Source organism: Mauremys reevesii, unplaced genomic scaffold, assembly GCF_016161935.1.
Source record: "Mauremys reevesii isolate NIE-2019 unplaced genomic scaffold, ASM1616193v1 Contig2, whole genome shotgun sequence".
Classification (NCBI taxonomy): domain Eukaryota; kingdom Metazoa; phylum Chordata; order Testudines; family Geoemydidae; genus Mauremys; species Mauremys reevesii.
This window is the reverse complement of record NW_024100826.1, coordinates 2,637,189-2,656,322: the sequence shown is the minus strand read 5'-3', so window position 1 is coordinate 2,656,322 and position 19,134 is coordinate 2,637,189. Positions and strand designations below refer to the sequence as shown.

The 19,134-nt window shown below is 49.6% G+C and overlaps 1 protein-coding gene across 2 annotated transcripts; it reads right to left on the bottom strand.

Annotated features, from left to right (window-relative positions):
- Positions 1-1,220: 1,220 nt before the first annotated feature.
- On the bottom strand, positions 1,221-15,029 carry LOC120393449 (homeobox protein SIX6-like). Of its 2 annotated transcripts, none has more exons than XM_039518009.1 (4): positions 14,962-15,029; positions 4,221-4,895; positions 3,637-3,800; positions 1,221-2,378 (listed from the first exon to the last, which is right to left on the bottom strand). In XM_039518009.1, exons 2-4 carry the CDS (start codon positions 4,554-4,556, stop codon positions 2,225-2,227), a joined length of 654 nt encoding a protein of 217 aa, XP_039373943.1. In that variant the 5' UTR covers positions 4,557-4,895; positions 14,962-15,029; the 3' UTR covers positions 1,221-2,224. The 2 variants fall into 2 exon arrangements, with proteins under 2 accessions (XP_039373943.1, XP_039373942.1); XM_039518008.1 differs by lacking the exon at positions 14,962-15,029 and adding an exon at positions 9,695-10,086.
- Between the last annotated feature and the right edge of the window lie 4,105 nt (positions 15,030-19,134).

The following is a 19,134-nucleotide window of genomic DNA, read 5'->3' as shown; positions in this document are numbered from 1 at the left end:
TTGAAGTTGTGAATGTTATGAATGTTGGCTGTGTACTGGCTTAATTTCTAAATAACCTTAGTAGAGCATTTGGTCAGTTGCTGGAGAAATGTTGAAATTAAGTACCTAATCAAGAAACACTTAAAGGACAATGGATCTTGGAATGCTCCAATCCACATAAAAAGTCTACTTGAGGATGTTCAAGGTAGCATGTAAACAATGGATGCTACCTGTAAAACTGAGCGTCATGCATGGATATGTGACTTGCCCAGGTGACTCCTAAACTCCATCTTGGAGGTGGACTTTGCATAGGAAGGAGGAGGGGGTCTCCACCCACAAGAGAAAGTCTATTTAAACCCCTGGAAGACCCCTCCATTTTGTCTTCAGCTGGCTAAAGCGAGAGCCTCTCCACCCCCCAGGATACTTGAAAAAACTGGAACAAAGGGCAGTGACTGCAAGGGGTGTGAGTGATTGCTGGACCCTAAAAGTAGAATAGTCTGTAAAAGGAAGCATTCTGGAACTGGTGAGGATCTTACCTGTATTCAGTTTGATTAGACATAGATTTGCGCATTTTATTTTATTTTGCTTGGTAACTTATTTTGTTCTGTCTGTTACTGCTTGGAACCACTTAAATCCTACTTTCTGTATTTAATAAAATCACTTTTTACTTATTAATTAACTCAGAGTATGTATTAATACCTGGGGGAGCAAACAACTGTGCATCTCTCTCTATCAGTGTTATAGAGGGCGAACAATTTATGAGTTTACCCTGTATAAGCTTTATACAGGGTAAAATGGATTTATTTGGGTTTAGACCCTATTGGAAGTTGGGCATCTGAGTGTTAAAAACAGGAATGCTTCTGATAGCTGCTTTCAGGTAAACCTGCAGCTTTGGGGCAAGTAATTCAGACCCTGGGTCTGTGTTGAAGCAGATGGAAGTGTCTGGCTCAGCAAGACAGGGTGCTGGGGCCCCAAGCTGGCAGGGAAGGCAGGGGTAAAAGTAGTCTTAGCACATTGGGTGGCAGCTCCCAAGAGAATTTCTGTGATCCAACCCGTCACACTCCCACCCAGTAATCTGGGAAAATTAGACATCACCCCTAGGCATCTCTAAGAGGCAGACTCGCAAGCATTGAGTCTGTATACAACAAAGAAAATTTTTAGTAAAACGGGAAAAGGAACCCAGCATTAATTTGGGAAAATGCCACAATTCAAAAGCATATGACCATGAACAAACACTCAGCTCAGAGTACACTGGGTAGTGCTCTTTGCTCCAGTTTCTCATCTTGCAGTGTAAAAACACACCACTTTCCCCAGTGCACTCTATTCACAGTTACTGTCCTTGATCAGCAAAGACCCATAGTTCAGAGGTGTGTTCACATGAGTTCACCCCAAAAGTGTTGAGCACTGCCTCTGTTTGTGTGCACCATTGCAAGTGGCTCATAGTTGCTAGTGTTCACTGCACCAGGACTACCCACTTCAACTGCCATTTCTCTGCTGTAATATCACATTCTGAGGTTCTACCACTTAAGACAGCTCTCAGTGATTTTAAGAGGTGGGAGGAACCTCGCTTCTAGTGCAGGCTTTGCAGTTTCTTTCAGTGCCCCACTGCCATACCCCAGCTCTAACGCTCAACACCTAGTTATCAGTGATTTCAGCTCTAATGATTACTGAACACACACAAAAAAGTCTAATCAGCTCTATTTTTAAACACTACAAAGAAGAGTAGCAAATAATGCCTAGGACTCACTAGTGCGAACCCACACCCCGAGACATGAACACTCACTCTTACCCTCTCTTTTCTGCCCTAGGCTTTGGCATCCCTGTATAGCGAGTGAGATTCAGTTTAGGGTGAGCCTCTCAATCAGGGCAGGCTAAGTACAGTTCTGCTGCCATTTACTCATATACCGGTAATAAGGATAACAACATATTCAAAAAAGTGATTTGTGATCCAACACCAGCAAAAACTGATTGCTTTGGCAAAGCAGCTCCATCATGCTGTGCACCTAGAAAGAGTAGGTATGTTTATGCAAATACAGTCTGTTCCTGAAATCTTTTCATCTTGGCTCATTGCTAGATGTCAGAGGAGAGCTCATTCAGCCTCTGCTTACACAAGTAATCCTTGTCCTGTGGCTTCTGGCTGGATCCCCCTGCAGGTCACATCCTTCCATGTCATCCAAGGAGTAAGGTAGGGGTGGGGAAATCAATGACTACTGCCCACCCATGGCCAGGTGCAGGTCTCTGCTGTTCATAGGCTGCTCTTGCTGTCACTGATGGTTGAGGTGGGATACGTCTGCCTGCTGAGGGCGCTGCTGTGCTCCTGCAGAGATGGGGTGTCACTCAGGCCTACGATGTCTTGACTCTCAGCCCTGGGAGGCTGGGATGATGAATCTTTCTGGAGTCTGGGTTGGGGGGCAATTAATAATGCAACTAGAGAATTAAAAGCCCCATTCAATTATAGTAATCCCTGTCCCAGCACAAACCCTCCCTGCAAGTTATTAGTACCATGCTATGGCCATGCAAAGAGACCCTGTCCAAGATCAGGGCCTCTTTTTGTGCCAGATATTGTCCAGACCCTATCCAAGATCAAGGACTCATTGTGCTGGATGCTGCACAGACCCTCAACCTAGATTGTACACCCTGACTGAGATCAGGCCCCCATTGTTCCGGACCCTGCACAGATAACAAACAGGCACTGAGAGATGTAGGGAGTTGCACAAGGTCTCTGGCAGAGGAAGGAATAGAACCCAAGTGTCCTGATCCCATGTGCCAGACATGAGATGCTCCTAGATCAGCCCTCATGGGAAATGGGTTGAAAACATTTTCTCCAATAAGCAAGGGGCAGCTGCTGCTCTGGCTGGTTTCATGGAGCAGGCAGCCACAGCATTCTCCTGTCTGCTGCTGGTGCCTGAGGTTGCAGCGGCTCCTCAGCTCATACAGCCAGTAAGAGCCGACCCACACACACAGCCCTGAGCTGTCCCATCCCTGTACCCTGAGCAGTTTTCAAACTTTTTGAGCTGAACCCACATCACCCACAACCAGACAGGCTGGGTGGCCTGCTGTGGTGAGTCAGAGGGTGGAGGTGGCGCTGCCTTCCCGGACCCCACTGTGCGGGAGCTGGCTTAAGCCCCGCCAGCCCCTGCCCCCACCACAACAGAAGTCAAACTATGCCTATGCCTGGGGGCCCACCCTTGGCCCAGAGCCCCAATTCCACCCTCCCCCCCATTGGGCCCTGGAGTTTTTATACCATGTTGAGAGGGGCCTCAGAAAGAAAAATGTTGATAATCCCTGTTCTACTGCACCCCTGCCACCTGACTCCATGCAGCATGATGCCCCCTATTCAGCCCCTGCCCCTCTTCCTGAACCATGGCGCCCCCTACTGATGCCCCATCCCAATCTCTGAAGAACAGCAACCCATACTGAGCCTCCACCATAATCCTTGCAGCACAGCACACTCTAGTGGCCCACTCACTTCCAGCAGCATGGTGCCTTCTACTGAGCACCCCAACCCACTCTCTTCAGGACAGGACCCCTTACTGCCCCCGCCCCACTCTTGCATATTCCATTTATGTCTCCTATCCCATCCAGTCCCACTTGGCCTGTGTGCTGCAGAATGGGGCAGGCACCATCTTGGATCCTGAGGAGGTTCAGGCCCCTCACCTGTTCTTGGCTGAGGCAGCACGATCCCGCTGTCGGCGGTTCTTGAACCAGTTCCCCACCTGGGTGGGGGTAAGGCCAGTGGCATGGGCCAGGTGGCGCTTGCGGGAGAGGTTGGGGTAGGGGTCCTGCAGGTACCATTCCCGCAGCAGGTTCCGTGTCTTCTCCTGGGGACAGAAAGAAAGGCAGTGGGACAGATATCAACATGGGGATGGGGTCAGCAGGGAGACCCTTATACCCCACCCTGATAAGCCTTCCCAGCCATACACAGTCCCATATAAAGCATTCACCATCCCGGTGGACAGCATCATCCACTGCAATCTTTCACTGGGTGGTGGTTGTGGGAGACAGGATCATCTCTTCCAGTCTGTCCCACCTGAGGAGGAGGTGGGATTGCCCTACAGAGCATTCCTCTTGGGGGTGAGGAGGGTAGAGTTGTCCCCAACAGTCTATTTAATCATCGCCCACAGTCTATTCCCTGGGGATGGGGGATTGTCCCCTACAGTCTATTCTCTCACCAAGGGGCTGTCAATCTGCTGCTCATGACCCTCTTCCTCTCCTATCCTACCACCCGATGCCCTGCTCACCTTGAAGCTGCTGATGTTGCTGTTGGGGAAGGCTGAGAAGGATAGTCTCCTGCATGGGTACTGGTCCAGGCCCCCCAAGGTCCCTGGGGCCCCACAAGGTGAGGCCTGGCTGCAATAGGGTGCCAGCAGGGCTGAGGTGTGGGGGCCCAGCAGCTCCAGCTCAGGGCAGGCCGGCACCCATGGAGGGGCCTGGTGGCATCTGTTGGCAAGGGTAGGTGGCAAAGCCCAAAGGAACCGTGCCAGACGCTCAAACTCCCCATTCTCCTGCAGGGCCTCACAGACTCGGGCCACCTGCCCTGAGGGGAAGAATGACAGACGAGGTGGTGGTAGTGGCATTGGGCCAGTGGGGGGATGGGACCAGGGTGGAGAATGGTGTAGGGTTGAATATGGGATGGGGAGGTAAAGGGCAGGAGGCAGGGGTGTATAGAGCAAGAATGGGGGAACAGGGCAGGAGATCGGGATGGGAGTATGGGATAGAGGGGGGATGAGGCAGGTTTGTATAGGGCTGGAATGAGAGGAATGGGACAAGCAATCCAAGTATGGGACAAAGGGCTATGGGTCTGGGATTGGGGTGTGAGGAACAGAGAGGGACAGGACAGAGGATTGGGGGGAGTGTGGGACAGGGCAGGGGGTTGGGAGAGGCCTATAGGAGGCAGCCAGAGGGAACTAGACAAACTGAGGAGGGGAGAGAAATAATAGAAATGACGTTAGTGCCACTACTCAATAACCAGGCAGAGTTTTGCATCAGTCCCACCCCGCCTCCCCCTCCCTGGGCTCAGTCAGATGAGATGGCAGCCCTGGGGTTTGACCTCCAGACTCACCAGCTTTGCTGATTCCCTTAAAGTCTCAGCTTCTCGGACTGTGGGAGAATCACAGCCTCATGGAGGGAAAAGGCACTCTCTAGCCTTTCTGGTTGTGGAGAGAAGGCTGGGGACATGACCCCCACCTCCCCTTAAGGCTGGAGACTCAAACTCTTGCCGCCCCCGAAAGTTGTTGATGTGATCTATGCCCACCCTAACTCCCCAAGGAGGCTGGAACCAGACCCCTGCCCAAGGCTGCCCAGAGGATTCAGGGGGCCTGGGGCAAAACAATTTTGGGGGCTCCTTCCATAAAAAAAAGTTGCAATACTATAGAATACTATATTCTTGTGGGGGCCCCTGCAGGGCCCAGGGCAAATTGCCCCACTTCTCCCCTACCCCCACCCCCTGGCGGCCCTGGGAAAAATAAACATTTAAAAGCCTTCCGCATCTTGGCACAAACCCAGTTTTGAGAAAACTTCTTTTCAAGTCACCTTTACAAGGTATCACTGGTTCTCAGCATCAATTAGTGCTAAAAGGCACTAAAGCTCATTAAAAGGGTTGGACAAATATTTTCCATCAAAACTTTTTTTTTTATTGAAAACTAGGGGTTTTTAAAAAGCAGAAAAAAATCACGGACAATGTCCACTTTCCTTCAAAATTTGTTGTGTTTTTTTTAATTGAAAAGCTGAAATTAGTCTACCAAAACCTGAACATGGTTTGTGGTTTCAGAAGTGTGTAGCCAAATATTTGCTGCTTGCTCTGTTTGTTTAAAGAAACAATAAAAAAATTCTGCTTAAAAAAATCCAAAACTTTTGAACCACCTCAGCTTGTGACCAAATACCTGAGCCCATCCAGTCAGAGATTTTTCCAGGTTTCTGATACTCTGCTGGCTTCCTTGACTCATATCTGTCTCCATAACTTTGAGTTCATTTAGGTTAGAACATAAGAATGGCCATACTGGGTCAGACCTAAGGTACATCCAGCCCAGTATCCTGTCTATCGACAGTGGCCAATGCCAAATGCCCCAGAGGGAGTGAACCTAACAGGTAATGATCAAGTGATCTCTCTCCTGCCATCCATCTCCACTCTCTGACAAACAGAGGCTAGGGACATCATTCCTTACCCATCCTGGCTAATAGCCATTAATGGACTTAACCGCCATGAATTTAATCTGTTTCCTAGAGACTGGCTCCATGGGGTCCCTCACAAACTGGAGACAGTTACTGTGGGTTTATCTTTAGTATAACTTATGTACATACTCCATGAACTGAGCATTTGAGCTTGTTCCAGAATTTGGGATGAGCCTATGTTGTGAAAACTGAAATGCTCAAAATAGCACATGCATGTAAATGGACACAGGGTGCTAAAATTAAATTAACTCAGGGGTTCTCAAATTGGGTGTCGGGATCCCTCATGGGGTCACGAGGCTATTACTGGGGGTTGCAAGCTATCAGCCTCCACCTCAAACCCTGATTTGCCTCCAGCATTTATAATAGTGTTAAATATATAAAAAAGTGGTTTTAATTTATAAGCAGGGGGGGTCGCACTCAGAGGTTTGCTATGTGAAAGGGGTCACCAATTCAAAAGTTTGAGAACCACTGAATTAACCCATCTGGAGCCTCAGGGAATGCAGGGGAGGGGGGTCTTCCCTGGTAGCATTGGGAAGGAGGTAGGTGGTGTAGGATATTGCTCTTCTCATGTGATCCCCCCCATGGCTCTCTTGGCTCTATCACTGTTAATCTAAAGTGGCTAATTTTAATGAAGCTACCCTCCCCTGACGTGAATCTCCCTATGGCACTGAAATGAAATGTAGACTATAATTTGGCATTTGAGAAGTGAAAGGGATGGTAACCCTAAGGGAAAAGATAACAGCTTGGCTCTTTGTGTTAAATAGCTGTCTGCAAGCCTCAAACTGCTGAATGAGCTTTAGGGAAGGGAAGGCTGTGCCTCCCCAAACAGCCTGGCCCTGCCCCCTATCTGACCCCCACCCACTTTCCTGCCCCCTGACTGCCCCCCTCAGAATCCCCAACCCACCCTGTTCCTTGTCCCCTGACTGCCCCTCCAAGACCTCCCCAGCCACCACCCCGGGACAACCCCCCATCCCCTGACTGCCCCGACCCCTATCCAGCCCCCACTGAGTCCTGACAGACTGGGGGGTTGATGAGTTGTGGGTTCTGAGGGGGGGCAGTCAGGGGCAGGACGTGGTTTGGGGTCAGATGGGTTGGGGGGAGACAGGCACGTGAGGCTTGTACTCACTGCATGGTTCCCTACTGGGTCTTCAGCAGCGGGTCCTTCACTCGCTCCAGGTGAAGGACCCACTGCCAAAAACCCAGAGTATGTGAAGACCCCGTTGCCACCACTGAAGTTACCGGTAGGTAACCGGTTCTTATGATTTTGGGAGCTCATCACTGCATGTAACCTGGTTGAGAACTACTGTTCTAGATGGTCCAGCTGATCCACTGCCAGTCTGATTGTCTCTACTGGGAAATGGGACAGGCAGAACGAGCCAGTTCTCTGGGTGGATACTGTTCCAGAATAAATGTCACTGAATTCCAGAATCATTGCTCTGCTCCCTATTTCCCCATACAGACAAGGCCTAAAGAAAAGGCAAGTCTTGGCACAATGATTGCACTGAACAATGTGATGATTGAGACCAAAGACCCAACTTCCCTGAGAAATGGGAGACCAATGTGCAAGGCGCACTGAGGTTATGGCTACACGTCCAGAAAGGTGTGATTATGGCACAGGTAGGCTTAACATGCCAGCTTCAATCTAGCTAACTTGGGTAACAACAACTGTAGCTCGGAAGGGAAGCCTGGCACACTGGTTGAGATTAGAAGAGACTGGATATGTGAGTTCCTAAATTTTCCCCAAAGTTTTGTTTCTGATGCTGAATATGGTAGCTGGATTTAAGAGGATGTACTGGTGACAGCCAGGTGGACCTGCACAGTAAGAAGGGTTTGACACAGACAGGGGTTGTACCCAGATCTCAGGTTAAGTGTGGGAGAATTGTGAGATTCCCACCCCAAGACGAGTAAAGGCAAGAGACCAAACACATGATGGGATGCAAGCAGGGTGACCAGACTGTGGCTAACATGAGAGCATCTATCTGTCTATCAGGGGCACTTTTAGATCAGAACAAAGTAACAATCTGGGCTGCAATTTGTTACTTTATTATTGCTTTATTTATTATGGATCCAGGGCTATGGATTGCTTTGGCAAATATTTAACTTAAAAAAATTCTAATTATATTGCAGAAAAAACATGGGATTTATTACTAATAATGCGGGGGCCTATCAGTTGTCAAACTCGTTTCTGAAAATTAGAAAAAAGAATGGTGATAGAGAGCAAGAAAGCAAAAGATTGGTGTGTTTGGGTCCCTGGTATCAGCTGGAGACTTTATCAAACCAATAGCCCCTCTACATTCAGATCAGATATAACATCTTTTTAAAGGATGTAGGAAGATCTTTGCTGGGAAAATTCACACAAGATAAAATAGTTAGCAACTTTAAAAGGATATCCCCAATCTAAGCTATTTGTTTATCCAATTGTGGATGACACTGTCTTGTGTCTCTGACTGCTTTCTGTCTTTTCCCCTATCTATTTCCTTTGTCTTTCTAGGCCCCTGTCAATCTAAGATTATTCCTGTCCCTCCCGTATCTGATAAAATATTTGCATTTTGCTAATAAATTTTAGAAATCTGGCTCACCAGTTGCTAGTAAAGAGAGCTGAACTTTCTCAGAGGATTCAAAGTGCACTAGGAATTGTAAACTTTCATCCAAATCAAAAAATAATAAATGCCTTTACATTAAAAAATAACATCATGGATGTATTTCATTAATAAAATAATACATGCATGTCAGCTTTCCCGCAATGTATCACAAACCCATGGAAGGGGTAATAGCCATGGAATGACAAAATCCCTTCCATCCCCAAAGCGCTGGAATAATGACGACGTTATTCGAGTATTACTGAGCACTGGAGTTACGCTACCCGGAGAGGTGGGCTGAGCTCCACTGCAGAGATTTACAAATAACTCAGTATGAAGGAAATTCATTAGTTGTTGATTTGTTCAATTGTCGGGTTCTTTCAGAACAAAAATTCCCCCTTAAGAATCTTTTAGCTGAAAAAGTGATTGGGGTTGAAGGAAAATGTCCCGAAATAGACTGCAAAAAAAACAGGAGTATTTGTGGCACCTTAAAGACTAACAAATTTATTTTAGCATGAGCTTTCGTGAGCTAAAGCTCACTTCTTCGGATGTGAAATAGACTGAACTGAGAGTTGCGAAGGTCAAAACCTGGCAGGGAACGGAGCTCATGGAGCTGGGGAGGGGGCGAGGACGGCAGCAGTGAAGGGGTGAGATGAACCTGCGCCCCTGAATACACACACTCGATGGCTCCCTTCCGCTGGAGGGATACACGCGAGAACTGGGGGTGCTGCAGCACCCCGCAGGTTTCACAAGGGGCTCCGCTCCCGGCTCCGCGCCCGGAGTCCCGGCTGTGGCCCACGCCTGGGCCCCCGGCCCTTACCCCTGTCCGGGTCTCCCCTCCGGAAGACACGACTGTGCGCCCAACCCCAGCTGAGGGGGGGCAAGACACGGACAGGGCTCGGGGCTGCTTTCAGCACCCCCACTACTAAAAGCTGGAAGAGCGCGTCAGTAAATCCGGGAGTTACCTGCGGCAGCTGCCGAGTTTCTCCAGGTGGAAGCTCAGGGGTAAAAGCTGGAGAACTCTGCACTCCCCCACCGAGCCCCCGCGATGCTCCGCGATGCGCGGAAGCCCGGAGGTTTCTATGCTCTGTGTCCTGCGGCGGCGGCGGCTAATCGCTCTGCCCGGGAGTTTCGCGCAGACCGGGCGTCTCGTTGGCTGGCTGAGGACGGGAAGGCGAGTGCGAATGCGGGGCTGGCGGGGGAGGCAGCTGAATGAACAGGGCGGGAGCTCAGTTTCTCCGGGATCAATCCACCCCTGGCCTGGGGGGAGGGCCAGATTTCAGGCACTTCGGGTGGCCATTGGGTGCAGAGTGAGGCTGGTGGGGGGTGGAAACCCACATCTGGCAGTGGGATGTGGGGCCTGCGATGAAGGGAGGGATAATCCGAAGAGCAGTGCCCTCACCTTCTTTTGCTCCTCTCTAATTAGTATGTGTGACCTAAATGCTCCCCCCTGCCCTCCACCCCACCATGCTCATCTATCCTCTGCACCCATCCCATCCCATCCCTTCCCCACCATGCTCATCTACTACCTGCTTATTTACCCCAGCCACCATGACCCCCACCACACTTATCTATCCCACTCATTTACCCCTGTCCCCCACCACACTCATCTACCCCCCTTGCCATGATCATCTATCCCCCATCCTCCACCTCGCAGCTTATGGACTCCCAGCCTCCAACTCCACCTCCTCCCCACACACACTATGTTTATCTACCCCTGCCACCCACTCTACTCCACAGACACACTCATCTACTCCATGCCACCACCCCACCACACTTATATACCCCTGTCCCCAGCCCCCACTCTGCCACACTTATCTACCCCTGCACCCATAACCCCACTACACTCTGCCCCCCACCACACAACCCCCTCACCACACTCCTGTCCCTGGTCCCCTTCATCCTTGCAATACCAGCCCCCACCACAAATCACAAACCCACCATTCATAGAATCATAAAATATCAGGGTTGGAAGGGACCTCAGGAGGTCATCTAGTCCAACCCCCCTGCTCAAAGCAGGACCAATCCCCAACTAAATCAGTCACATCTCCCTTTCCCATCACTGCACCCCCAGTCCAAAACAAGAAAATGGATGTTATGTTTGCTCGTGTTTGGCACTGATGCAACCACTAGCCAAAAGTATAACTGGGTTAAACAAATTAGAAAGTTCATGGAGGCTAGGTCCATCAATGGCTATTAGCCAAGATAATCAGGGACACAACCCCATGCTCTGGGTATCCCTAAGCCTCTGACTGCAGGGATCTGAGACTGGTTGACAAGGGATGGATCACTCGATAAATTGCCCTGTTCTGTTCACTCTCTCTGAAGCACCTGGCACCAGCCACTGTTGGAAGGCAGGATACTACTGGGTAGGATTAACCATTGGTCTGACCCGTGGTTGTCCTTATGTTTGTTGCTGGAATCCTGTGTCCAGTTCTGGTGCCCACAATTCCAGAAGGATGTTGGTAAACTGGAGAGGGTTCAGAGAAGAGCAGTGATGAACTGCCAAAATCTTAACAACCGGTTCCCTATAAAAAGTTCTGATTTAAGGGGGGGAGCGGGGGAGGGGCCAGGGGCGAGATCCTCGTTGGGCCGGGGGCCCCTGCAGGGCCTGGGCCAATTGCCCCACTTGCCCCTTCCCCTCCCCTCTGACCAGCCCTGGAGCTTGCAGCAGCCCCCCCCCCCACCTTGCTGGGCCATTCAAAAAGTGGCAGCAGGATGACTCCAGAGCTCAGCTGAGCGGCTGGCCACGCTGCAGCTGGGGGGAAGCGGGGGAAGGGCCGGGGGAGCCTCAGCCTCCCCAGCTGGGAATCCTGGGAGCAACAGGATAGTCCGGCCTGCGGACCAGAGTTCTTTGCCCATCCCCTGGCCCTTTAACAACCGGTTCTCCATGAAGGTCTAATTTTAGCAACCGGTTCTTGAGAACCTGTGGGAACCTGCTCTAGCTCACCACTGGAGAAGAGCCATGAGAATGATTAGAAAACATGCCTTACAGTGATGGACTCAAGGAGCATAACAGAAAGAAGGTTAGGGGTGACTTGCTCACAGTACCTACATGGAGAACAGAAATTTATCTAGGTCTCTTCAGTCTAGCAGAAAAAGGTATAACCCGCTCCAACGGATGAAACTGAAACTAGACAAATTCAGACTAGAAATAAGGTACAAATTTGTAACAGTGAAGGTAATTAACTAGGCTCATGGTGGATTTCCATCACTGGCAATTTTTAAGTCCAGATTGGCTGTTTTTTAAATTATCTGCTGTAGTTCAAATAGGAATTAATTCAGGGAAGTCCCATGGCCTGTGCTATGCAGGAGGTCAGACTGGATGATCACAGTAGTCCCTCTGGCCTTACAGTCTGCCCCTAGGGCTGTGCCCTGCAGTTTAAGCATGTCGCGCTGTCCTGGTTACATCCCCACTTTTTGTTCTCTCAGTTCCAGAGGGATTTGTTGTGAGGGACACTTCCCTGGCTGCGGGGTGGGGGCAACTGTGGCAATAAGGGGAGTGGCAGAGCTGTGTGTGTGGTGTGGCTTTGCTGGCCAGTACTGTTAGGAGTCAGAGCCAAAACAGCAGCTGTGTTAAATAGCCTTTCTCAGGATCAGAGCCACAAGCTGCTTGCAGCCAAGCAGGAATTGATGAGCCTTAAGGGATTAGGGTGACAACAGCCTCGCTGATCAACCACTTAGCATTCCTGCACTGTGTTAAATAAGTAACACCTGTTCACCCAGCTGAGCTGCCAGGCCTGGCTGAGAGCAGCCCCATCCCACCTCTCCCCCAAACAGAAAAGGAATTCACCAGCTCCCCACCCTGTTTAACTCATAGAACCCACTCCCCTCTCAATGCTGGGGATAGAACCCCAGAGTTGTGATTCCCAGGCTTCTGTTCTAACAAAACAGTCCATGTTATATGCCAGAGGTAGGCAACCTATGGCACATGTGCCAAAAGCCACATGCAAGCTGATTTTCAGTGGCACTCACACTGCCCGGGTCCTGGCCACCGGTCCAGGGGGCTCTGCCTTTTAATTTAATTTTAAATGAAGCTTCTTAAACATTTTAAAAACCTTATTTACTTTACATACAACAATAGTTTAGTTATATATTATAGACTTATAGAAAAAGACCTTCTAAAATGTTAAAATATATTACTGGCATGCAAAACCTTAAATTAGAGTGAATAAATGAAGACTCGGCACACCATTTCCGAAAGGTTGCCGACCCCTGTTATATAGCATTAGCACAACTTCTCATGTTAGGCCAAGGGGCCTGGTCTACAGTTGCTGGGTTTCTAGTAACCTGCGGTAACCAGAAGTATGTGCCTGTGGTGTGAGGAATGAGGTGCTCCAGCTACCCCCTTAGTGCCCTTTAGCTGAACTGGCTCTTAGAGCACAGTGACTCTAGGAAAGCCAGGTGCAGCCAGGGTTCTTTATTGAAAACAGGACCATCAGAGACTGAAAGGCCATGGTGGGAGCTATGGGGTGAGCCATTTGCAGAGTGGGCCTGTGACCCATAGCAAATGGTGGGAGTTCACAGACACGTAAGATCAATTTGAAAAAATGGGGGTTCTGCTGAATTGGGCACCAGCCTGCAGCATTGACTGGGCTCTAGCATCAGTACATATTACACCCTCGTGACAAAGCAGTTTGTTATCATTAGGGTTAAGAACTAATGTTCCATTGAGGAAACAAGCCAGTTTGCACTTCTCCCAGTTGTTGCTTTAGGTAGTTGAAGACTCAGGCAGGGCCTCCTATCTTTAGATCTGCAGCCCCCAGGGCAGGTTCTGTGCTTCCCTATGCCATGTAGGTGAATACATAGTGCCACATGAGTGTGAAACACCACCGTTCCTGTGGTGTGTAAGTGGTGTTCTTGGAGCAGACATGGCCCAGTTCTTTTAAAGAAATAAAAGAGCTAAACCTAATTGCATCTTCCTAGACATTTCCTGATCTACTTACATATCTAGGATTTCAAATGAGTAGTTTCTAGATATGATGCAGTGATTTTACATACCTGGCCCAAAGCTTTTTACAGCATAATTCCAACCCAGTCTCTACTCTCCAGGAGAACAACACAGACAGACAAAGGGGAAGTTTTTTTTCTCCAAATTTTAAAAAGTTCTAGCCTTCCCATTGGCCCTTTTGTTCAGGTGCCCACTCCCTTCCGTTTACTTATGAAGGGAGACTTTTTAACACTTTACAGGTAAAGTAAGCAGAGAACAACTACCAAGAGGGATTTATAGCTAACTGGCTGGCTGGCTGTCCATAAAAGGGAGCTCCCCCCCAGCTTTTCATTTATCACAGCAGGTAACACTTGGTGCATCCCAGTTCCTGAGCCCCCTTGAAGAGCATTTCTCTGTAGTATTCAGCTTCTGTCACTGGGCACTCAATAAATACTAAGTCCGCTGCCTCCAAAGAGACAGCATACACACCAGCTTACTTGATTCAACTAAGAATTCACACTTCGCTTAATATTACGGCACTGAGCTCTACTTATGAAAAAACAAAGAGACGTTTATTAATAAAGATAGAGATTCAAGTCATATTGAGTAAGGGTGGTAGAAACAGATATGGTTAAAGATTAAACAAGAGTATAACTCACTTCTAATAGGCTGCGGGACGGTTGTTTAGCAGTGGACGGGCTTCTGCCCACCCACTTCCAGGATCCCAATAGGATCACCAACCCCAAGGGCTAGGATACAACTTTCATGGATACAAAAAGAGCTGTCTTTTTTGTTCCCTCAGTGATGGATAGCAACATGTCTTTTTGCCTCCCCTTATATTTCCCCTCAATTCATTGTTCTGACCCCAGAGACAAGTTTTAGTCTCCTGTGTCTTCAAATCCTGGCCTTGCCTCCATTCAACCTGTTTTCCTGTTGGCTTAATATGCAAATACGGCTTCCTTGTGTTGGTTCCACAATGCTTAATTTACATTGGAGACAGGTTGATAACTGCCTTCCCTCCTGTCTAGGGCAAAACCTGTTTCTCCCTGTGTTTGGTCATATAGTGTTAATACAGACATTTCACCATGACATGAATGACCAGTATGTCATGGGTTTTTATTCAATACCTTACAAGATGTTCTTTACAAATAAATACTATGAAAGCACTGTTAGGTGTAGTGAGTATGCCAGGCCTGACTGGACTTGCTGACATAGAGTAGTGAATCATCAATGGACTTCTGTGTCACAGTCAGCACTGAGATTGCCTGAAGGAGCTGATGAGAGTGTACAGTGGCCTCTTACCTTGTCAGGAACTTGGCCCATGTATGGGAATGGCCTGAGGGTGCTGCTGAGCAGGACTAAGAGTTCATACAAACAGATCTAGCATTCCACCCCAGAGGTGGCTGCATCTCAGTGCCAGGTGAGGGATGTCTGTATAAACAGCCCTCATGCCCCATCCCAGAGACAGCTGAATCTCAGCATGGGGCAAAGGATCCCTGACTAAACAGCTGCTGTGACCCACCCCAGAAACCATTGCATTTTTGTGGCATTTGAAATAATCTATAGGGGTTTGTAAAGCAATTTTGGGCTAGTTAGTGCTTGCGCTGAACCTTAGGAGGGTCTTTTGTGTTAAAAAGTCTTAAGAGTTTGGCAGTAACTGAATTTTGTGGGGTTTTCTCCTGTGAGCACCTGGGGAAGTAGGAAAGCAGGTTGAGCTAATTGGGCTCCAGCTGATTCTAGCTGCTCATGGGGAAGTGGTGTGTGTATCTTGAGAGATGATGGGGACTGGCAGTTTTAGACTGGATTGAGGCTGGCTTGGGACCAGGTAATGAATCCAAATGGAATAGTCAGGACATTTGCCCCCCTCTCCCTGAATTCCACTTCAGAAATTCGTATTTTTTTTATTAATTTACTTCTGGTCATTTCACAGGAGTAGGAGTCTTTGGGTTAAGTGTCTTCAAAATGAAGAAATTCAGCTGATGGCATTGCTAGCCTTGAGTGCTCAAACACTCAGTTAATTACATTTCAGTTGGCAGGTTATTCAGAGTGGGCTGAGTTGGTTGGTTGGTTACTGGTGTGTGGGTGGGTTGGTTGATTAGTAGCATTTGAGATGGTAATTTGTTCACAGGAGGGTGAATTGGTTGATTGGTTAACAGGGGTTGAGTTGGTTAGTTTATTAATGGACCTTGAGTGAGTTGGTTGGTTACTGGAGGATAGATTGGTTGGTTATTAGTGGCTGAGAGACGGTTGTTTGCTCATCACAGGTGAGTTGGTTGATTACTGTGGGGGTGAGTTGATTGATTACAGGGGGTTGTTGGCTGGTTGGTTACTGGGAGTTCAGCCTGAGATTCACCATGTGCTGCCTCATGCTGATCTGTACTCACCGCTTTTCCTACCATTGACGCACATGACATGCTATTTCAGCAGGTCAACATTAGCAAAATGAGCGAAAGGCCTCAGCAGTCACCTGCACTAGAAAATGGTGATGCTGTTGGCTGGGCTGAGCCAAGCCATATGACTGCTGCTGGAATCTTGTGTTCATTTCTGGGGTCCATGATTCAAAAAGGATGTTGATAAATTGGAGAGAGATCAGAGAAGAGCCATGAGAATGACTACAGGATTGGAAAACATGCCTTATAGTGATAGTCTCAAGGAGCAAAATCAGTATTGTTTAACAAAGAGAAGGTTAAGGGTCTATAACTACCTATATGGGGAAAAGAAATTTGGTAGTGATCTCTTTAATTTAGCAGACAGAGGTATAACAAGATCCAGTGGTTGGAAGTTAAATCTAGACAAATGGAGAGTGAAAATAAGGCAAAATTTGTTAACAGCATAATGTATAGGTTCATAGATTCTGAGGCCAAAAGGGACCATGGTGATCATCTAGTCTGACCTCCTGTATAACATAGACCAGAGAACTGCCCCACAATAATTCCTAGAACAGATCTGCTAGAAAAATTTACCATGGGTCGTGGAGCATTCTCCATCATTGGCAATTTTTAAAATTCAGATTGGATAGTTTAAATGGGAATTCATTAAGGGTTGTGTTATACAAGAGGTCAGCTTAGATGATCACCCTGGTCCTTTCTGGCCTATAACTATGACTCTTAGCCCCATGCTAGCCACTAGACACCACTCTCCTCCCAGATCTGGGGATAGACCCAGGAATCCTGGCTCCCACTGCTTGAACTGCAGAGTGCCTCTCTCACATCAGCTTTGCAATCCACCATGTGGGGAATGCCAGAGTTCCCCCTGCCCCATCCGTGTCAGGCCCAGATGTGCCATTGGGGGTGTCTCTGATGGGGCAAGCATAGGTGCCAGGCTGAGGGCCACTGTCCTCGATGTATCAATTGGAATTACCCTCGACTTTGCAGCCTTCTGCTGGTGCTAATAGCCTTGGAGGTAGCATGTTGTGTTAGTGCATACAAAGAGCAGAGACTAATTGCCTTTGTCAGTAAGCCCCGGGATCCGGAGCTTAACTCCTCAGACACCCGCCTGGAGCCATAAGCTGGATTGGGCCAATCCAGGAGCTCCCTGAAATAGACTGGCACCTGCTGCAATGCCTCTGCAGCACTGATGGGGATCTGGGGTGCCCAGAGGGGCCATGGCAGAGCTGGGAGGGGCAGTGAGTGGCGGAAGGGGACATGGGAGCCCCAGTGACTGATCTTAGTGACCCTGTGAATGGCTTTCTGCAGGATCACTCCCCCACAGCCCTCCCTCTTCCCTAGAATGGAATCACTCCCCAGCCCATCCCCTGCCCCATTCCCTGGAATCCCCATGCCCAGCTCTACCTGCCCCCAATGCACACCCTGCCAGGGATGGGATTCCAGCCACCCAGCCACACCATCCCTCCCACATACCAGGGACAGAATCACCATCCATCCCCCACTGTTCCCTCCTACTGGGGATGGGATCGGATTCCCCCCCAACCCATCCCCCTTCCCCATACTGGGGATGGGATTGCTGTCCCTTCAGCCCAACCCTCCCCACCTCCACAACCCATCTATCATTCACTTTCTTGGGACAGGCCCAGCATCCCCCACCCTCCTTCCTGGAGATGGGCTCCCAACCCCTCCCCCACTTCCTTAGGGATGGAATTATCCACTCACCTCGCAGCTCAAACACCCCATCCCCAGGGACAGGATCACCAGGTCTCAGTCTCTTTCATGTCAATCATCACTGAGAATCTTTGAGGTTTTGTTTCTGGGGCCTCCTGCAGTGACCCCCTACTGCCCATCCCTGCTCTTGGCTGCGTATCTCCCGGGGCTGGCAGGGGAGCTGGTAAGTCATTGCAGGCAGCAAGCAGGGATGGATGGAGTCAGCCTCACCACCATCACCTGATTCATCTCCCTGGAGGAAAACAAGTAATAACAGGGGCTTATGGGTAAGCAGAGCAATTCCTGAATTGTTCCGTTGAAGCTCAGGCTGTTTGCAGATGTGAGCCCCAATGCTGGCACAGTCTGGGTGGTCTGCCAGCTAATTCAGGCTGGGAATCGCACTGCGTTGGCCTAATTGGTGTTTGAGCCTCTTTTCATATTGCTCTATCCCTTCCAGGGCTGGCTGGCAAGGTCAGGCCAGAGTCCACCATGACCCAAAGAATATCTTCTTCCTTGGTCTGCAGGTGCTTCCTGTGTCCAGACCCTGGGCAGGTGTTAGGAGGGATATGGAATTTCCAGATTTGGCTCCAGAGGCCAAGGGGTCCCAATAGCCTTGTTCATGCCACATATCACCTACCAGGAGCAAATCATTGGCAAGCACCAGTGCTGAGAGGTTTCCAAATGGAGGATGGAGAAGTCACTTCCAGCAGAATGTAGAGCCAAGACTCAGAATAAGGGATAAGGGTCGCGGCCCACGTTCTCCACCACTTGTGATCCGTGTCGGTTGGCCCACCGAGCCGCTGGGGGCGGTGGGAAGCTACTGCCCCACTGGCTGCCCTGGGTCACACCTCTGTCACTGGGGAATTAGCGGAGGGAGGGGCGCAGGCAAGAGTCTCTAGCGTGCCCCTCAGGCAGGGAAGCTCCAGCAAAGGCCTATAGCATGCTATCGGGATTTTGCTACCCAAGGTGGGTAGGCCGGGCTAGGGGAACGCAGGCCCACCCAACTACACTGCGTTCCAACCCAGGGCCCTGACAGTGGTGGGGCGAGGGTCTCGCCACTGGGTCAGCGGGGGTCCTTCCGCAACACGCTGACCAAATAGACTCACCACACTGTGCAGTTCTGTCCCTGGGCTCCTTCCAACCCGGTCCCTTGAGCGAGTCCCTCCGGTCCTTCCAGCTCATCTGGATATTCCGCTGCTGGCAGCTCCAGCTCCCCCTCCCCCTCCCCCTCAGGTTCCTCCAGCTCCTCCAGGTACTCGGTGGTGGGCAGCCCTGGCAGCCCCTGTCCTTCCTCCAGGTCAGGTTTCTCCTGGTCCAGGGCCTCTGCGGGACCAGCAGCAGTGTCTGAAGGGAGCAGTCTGCATCTGCCTCCCTCCCT